At 38.0% G+C, this 6,212-nt stretch overlaps 1 protein-coding gene across 1 annotated transcript; it reads right to left on the reverse strand.

Annotated features, from left to right (window-relative positions):
- Positions 1-7: 7 nt before the first annotated feature.
- On the reverse strand, positions 8-1,397 carry LOC118755973. Its single transcript, XM_036490764.1, has 2 exons — positions 543-1,397; positions 8-255 (listed from the first exon to the last, which is right to left on the reverse strand). The coding sequence occupies exons 1-2, from the start codon at positions 1,366-1,368 to the stop codon at positions 80-82; spliced, it is 1,002 nt and encodes a 333-aa protein (XP_036346657.1). The 5' UTR covers positions 1,369-1,397; the 3' UTR covers positions 8-79.
- Positions 1,398-6,212: the final 4,815 nt, after the last annotated feature.

Consider the following 6,212-nt stretch of genomic DNA (forward strand, 5'->3'; position numbering starts at 1 on the left):
ATGGGGTTATTGTCCAATTCGAGGTATTGTAAGGTGTGGTGTTAACTCCTCCCCTCTTAAGTATGATTGTCCTCAATCATTAATAGAAGGGTAAGTCGTTGAATTTTACGTATGTTGGAATGTCATTACTTTCTTGTGGCGGGCTACCTGTTTTGGGCTTCAATACTTCCTTCTCGATGTATTGTATCTTTATTGATCTTTTCTTTAGCAAAATGAAAAGTGCGATTGTTATCACGGATGTTATGGATATTAAGCCTCCGATGGATATAGATTGGCGCTTACACATATGTTAGTGTTTGGCCGAGCTTCTCCTCCGATTTGTGGCGTGCGCCTTGCTGTTTTCACACAAAGCGGAGGGACCTACAGTTTTACGCCGACTCCGAACGGCGATTGTGTTTTTATGAGAAGCTGTCTTTCATGGCGGAAATACACTCGGAGGTTTGCCATTGCCTATATTTTTTGCGATGTTGCTTTTGACCAGGGCTTGAACCCAGGCGTTGCGGAGTGGAAGCGCGCACTGCTTACCACTACACCACAGCGGCCTCCGATGGATAGTGTTGCCTTTTTGAGAGAATTTATTTTATGTGTGTTGTTTATATGTAAGTCCTTTAGAGACTCGAGCGAAAGTATCTCGATATGGTCCTTCTCTAATGGAGTTGGCTGCAATATTGCTGGAATAGATTTAATTGGCATTACTTCTATATTACTATATACTTTATTGTTGATTCTAATGGTTGTGTTGTAAAATATTACAACATGGGTCCCGTTTATCTCCTGTGCCATTTTATCGGCTTCTATTTTACCGCTGAATTTATTGAGTAGAATTATGCCTTTATTTATTTTTTCTATTGTTGGTATGTGGTGGTCATTGGTGGTATTACACGTAGAATTTAAGCTATTTATTATTCTAGATATACATAAATCATTACTAATATCTATGACATCTGCTTCTTTGCAAATCATTAAATCATTGTAAGTTTCACATTTATTTTTGATACCATATAATTTATCTTTTCCTTTTAGAATTTCTTTGTATTTTGTTTCAATTATAATATTGTTCATTTTCTTAACGGGTCTTACAATTATTCTTTTGAATGTTTCACTTAATGTTAGGGGTATTTTAATAATATAAATGATTTTCATATCTTTACTAAAAATGTTTATTTTTGCTAATCTTAGTGCATCTTCGGCACTTGTAAATGGAACTTTTTCCTTTTTTAGTTTGCTAATTGAAAATTCGATTTCTTCCTTACTTAATAATACAGAGTTAATTATATCATTCTTTGCCCATTGAATGGCGTATTCTATATTAATTAGTTCTTCTTTTATTAATCTAATTTTGTTTTGCAAATTTACTATAGTTTCCATTACAATACTACCATCTTTTCTGATGGTGTTCAACATCTTATTTACCATACCAGTTATATTATTTATACGTTTTTCAAATACATTGTTTATTACTACTTGGTTGTTATTGTTTTCATTTAAATTATTCAAATTATTAGTTATTGTATTTAAGTCTTCGTGATCAGGAGATCCGGCTATAAATTTCCATGCCGTTCCTAATATATCAATTGATCTTTTTCTTCTAATGTCATTAATAGGTTTTAGGGTATTAAGGATTTCGAACGTTTGGATTGTTTCATGTTTTAGGACGGGATATAGAAGGTTGTCTTTAGGGATTTGGCCAGTTATTTCGTCGTAGGTTTCCGTCAGAAATTGTTCGTATTTTCCTAGGTCGATGAGATGAATAAGTCTGAATGTTCCGTCCTGTATTTTCGCTTGTCCATTGTCTATTGTTACTAATTGAGATTTACTATAGTCAAGAATTTGTATGGCCGATGAAGAAGTAGAGATCGTAATAAGGAGAATGAAGAGTTTGTAGTGGTCCATTTTATCTGAAAACTAATTAAGTTTTTATTAGGGATTTGTGAACTATTCGTCCTGATGTTGTCTTAACTGTTGTCCTGTGGTTTTCCGAAACTTTCTCCTTTTTATACTTTGGAGTCAATTTGGAACCTAGTCTTTTATTGATTTTAACGTAAATAATTTCTTCTGGTGAGAAGTCCTTATTTTGAGGTCTATTTTTGTTGTGGTACGAGAGGTCAAGTTCTTGTTTTTTCTTAAGTAGTGCTATGTTTTCTTGTCTTTGTTGTTCTAACTGTTGGGGGTCGCTATGGATTCTATTACCGAAAAATGTGTCTATTGGTTTGTTTTTCGTCGTTGAGTGTATTGAGGAATTGTATTCTTGAACTGATTTGAATAGTAATTCTTCAAACGTTATTCCTACGGAAGTTGCTTTTAGACATCTCATTATTTCGGAAAGTGTACTAAGGAATCTTTCTATTTGCCCATTGCTGGTGCTACTGTAGGGTGGTGTGGTATAAATGTTAATTGACATTTGGTCTCTGAGTAGGGATGATATTGAAGCGGAGTTAAGAGATTTTTCGTTGTCGATTATCACAAGTTTGGGGATTCCGAACGCTATCATTAATTCTCTAATTTGGTCTTTGATATGTTCTATTGCCCTGGAAGGTATTACTTTCACCTGGGCATATTTAGAGAATTTGTCGATGGCGGTAAGAATTAATTTTTTTTCGGTGGAATATATGTCGACATGGACGATTTCACCTGGGGACTGTGGAATGGGGGTCGGTTGAATTTGTGGTTTGGTTGGATGCCTATCGTATTTATGTGCACTACAAGTTGAGCACTGTTTAACAACTTTTTCGATTTTTGCGTGCATGCTTGGGAAATAGAATTTTCGTAGAATTTGGGTTTTGTTTTCGCGGCTATTCCTATGAGCTCGCTGATGCTCTTGTATGATTATTTGTTCTTGTTCGGTTTCTGATGTGATATCCTGAAGGAGAGTTTGTGTGTAGCGAATTTTTATATTGCTAAAATGGAGTGGGAATATTTCTTGGATTTTTCCCATCAGTCTTTCTGTGGTATAAAGTCCGTTGACGAGTGCAGGGTCGAGGTAGCGTTTAAATATGTCTATGATGTCCTGGTTAGAGTAATTCGGTTTTGTAACAGTATGCCTGTGGAAACTTGGAAATGGTAACTGGAATGAGTAGCTATCTTCGTTGCCAATCATTAAGAAGAGTTGGTTTTTAAAAGCGTTTATGGGGGCTTCGGTGGCCGGAATAAGGAGGTGTGAGGAGCTTTCGTCGCTATGGTCTGTAACTGTAAGAGTATTAATGTCAGTTTGTGGGGGTCTCGAAAGTGCGTCTGCTACGACGTTGGTTTTTCCGGGTTTATACTTCATCTCGTAGTTATATTCTTCGAGGATGCACTTCCACCTTTTCATTTTCCCATTATGGTTTTTATTGCTTAATGCAAAGGTGAGCGGTTGGTGATCTGTGAAAATTACGACTTTAGCGGATCCGTATAAATAGTTCCTCAGTGAAGTAAGGGCCCAAATTATTGCCAACATTTCCTTTTCGTTCGCGGCATAACTTTCTTCTGTCTTATTGAGTGAGCGGGATATGAAGGTAATGGGTTTTCCTGATTGCTCAAGGACAGCACCTAGAGCGTAGTTTGATGCGTCTGTCGTAAGGTGAAATTCCTCTTTGAAATTGGGGTAAGATAAAATTACTTCTTCTGAAGTTAACGCTGTCTTTATATTATTGAAGGCAGTTAGGGCATCACTATCGAACACAACTAGCTTTCTGCTGGAGGCATTTTTGGACACTCGTCCATCTTCCCCTCTCAAAAGCGAGGTCAGAGGTTTTGCTAGCTTAGCATAATCCCTGATAAAGCGCCGATAATAGCCTGATAGTCCAAGGAAAGATCTAAGGTCTTTCAATGTTTTTGGACATGGAAAATTTTGAATTGCACTTACTTTGGCGGGATTGGTTTTTATACCTAGCGGGGATATGATGAATCCTAAAAATTCGACTTCTTTACGAAAAAATTCACACTTGTCCAATTGGACTTTCATATTCGCTTTTTGTAGCGTGTGAAAAATTTTTTCGACATTTTGGAGGTGGCTCTGTTCGTCTTTGCCAAACACTATTATGTCGTCTATATAGACATAACATGTTTTACCGATATGTTCCTTCAAAATGTCGTCTAAAGCTCGCTGAAATAAAGCGGGTGCATTCTTTAGACCGAATGGAAGTCTGGTAAATTCGTATTTCCCGTTATTAATTGAAAAGGCTGTCTTCTCAATGTCGGACTCCTTTAATGGAATCTGATGGAAGCCACTCTTCAGGTCAAGAACGGAAAAGTATTTGTTGTAACTGGGGTATCTGAGGAAGTCCTGATTTCTCCTACTACCGTAGTTGTGTAAGTAAGTTTTTCGTCCGGTTCCGTAAAAAGGTGGGGGTACTTTTTGGTTAAGTAATTTATATGTTGTTTTTGTGTGGCTGTCATATGGTCAGTTCTAACGTCTATTTTATTAACTGTAGGGGAAAGTCTCTGATTAATTTTAATTATAATGCCATTACCTAATGTCAGGGTGTCGTTATGTATGTTAATTGTAGCACGAAGTTCTTTTAGACTGTCGTTTCCTATAATACCGTCAAAGGATTTTAATGTGGGAAGTATGAAAAATTTTAAGCTTGTGGCATTTTTGCCGAAAAGATTGACAATTGTATGATGAGTAATTTGGATTTGTCCTGCAATAGAGTTTGCGAAAAATGGTTCGTCATTAGGTACTTTTTTTGGGACATGGCAGGGTTGGATATAATTTTTGCTTGACCCTGTATCGATAAGCATTTTAAGGATTTTCCCGTTCTTCGTTTTGCATTCTACGTATGGCAACGAAGAACTGTTCATTCTAAAAAATGAATGTCGATATGGTCCTGGGTTTCAGGGAGTGAATTTCCTTCAGCGTATGTCTGAGCTGATTGTCCGTTTTCTTCAGCTGTTAGTGCGGCTTCATACTCCTGAGGAGTTGGAGTCCAGTCGTGTTGGTAGTATTGATCTGTATCGTATTGTGGGTCCTGCTGATAGTCTTGTTGGTAGTCTTGTTGTTCACCTGCTTCTATGTGGAAGTTTCGCTGTTGTTTAAGGGGAACTTGTTGTGAGAAATTTGATGGTCTTTTCATTTGGTTATTTATCTGTGGTCTGTTCATATAGTTAACAGCTCTTGAGTGTAGGGACTTATCGACGTCCATTGGTTCTGGGCGAGGGAGTTGGGGTTTAGTGGGAGGTTGATTTAGTGGTCTGTAAAGTTGGTTATTGCGGTAATTATCAATGGGAGCCTGATGGTAATTGTTCATAGGAGCCTGAGGGCGGTAATGATTTGAAAAGTTTCCTTGGTGCATTTGGGGTATTGGCATATATGCCAATTGGGGATAAAATTCGTTATTTGGTTTTTTGGGTGGGAGGGGTGGTCGGAAATCGTGGGGCTTCCTATTTTGGCTATTACTATTCAGCGCGTAGTAAGAACGAAAGTTTTGGTTCTCCAATTTTAGGCAAAGGTGGAGGGTTTGAGGAAGATCTACTGGCTCTCTCATAGCAAGAAGTCTTGGTAGGTCACCTTTTAGTCCTCGTATGAAGGTGTCGAGGGCTTTGTCCCGATATGTCCGTGTTAGTAAATGCATGGATTCTGAACCCATTTCCATGCAACCCAGTTTATTTAGAATGAGGGACAGGTTGGAATAAACGTGCTGGTAGAATTCCTGGATAGTGAGATTGCCCTGCACTAAAGAAGTCATTTGGTACTCAAGGGTACCTATATCTCGCTTGTCAGCGTAATGAAGGGTAAGGCATCTTGAAATAGCCTTCCAATCTAATGGAGTGTTATATGATTCGAGGGCAATGTCGGCGTTGCCCACAACTTTATTCCTTATAACGTTCAGGATGCCGTAGTATTTCGGCGTTCCATTAAGAGGTTCGTAGATCTGAAGGATGCGATCTACACTTTTCTTCCAAGAGTTATACTCTCCTGGATTACCGGAAAATTCGCGGAGGCATCTAACTACGTCCGGTATTTTATCCAGCTCGGTGATATTATTTAAGTGACTTGCGTCAATAGTTACGTCTGTTATATTTGAGAAATTTGCATTGGGGTTAAGAGCTGCCTGGACTAAATTTCGTCCTTCTTGTCTCATAATGTTGTTTACTAGTCCTGTCACTAAATTAGTCAATTGGTCCATATTAAAAGAATTGGAGTTGGAATTGGAAACACTTGGTTGTGTGGGTGCGTTAAGCACAGGGGGTCGGACAAGATTATTGGGATTAGACATTTTATTTCTGTTCTA

The sequence above is a fragment of the Rhagoletis pomonella genome, unplaced genomic scaffold (assembly GCF_013731165.1).
Source record: "Rhagoletis pomonella isolate Grant_MI unplaced genomic scaffold, Rhpom_1.0 Rhpom_scaffold_08154, whole genome shotgun sequence".
NCBI classification, from domain to species: Eukaryota; Metazoa; Arthropoda; class Insecta; order Diptera; family Tephritidae; genus Rhagoletis; species Rhagoletis pomonella.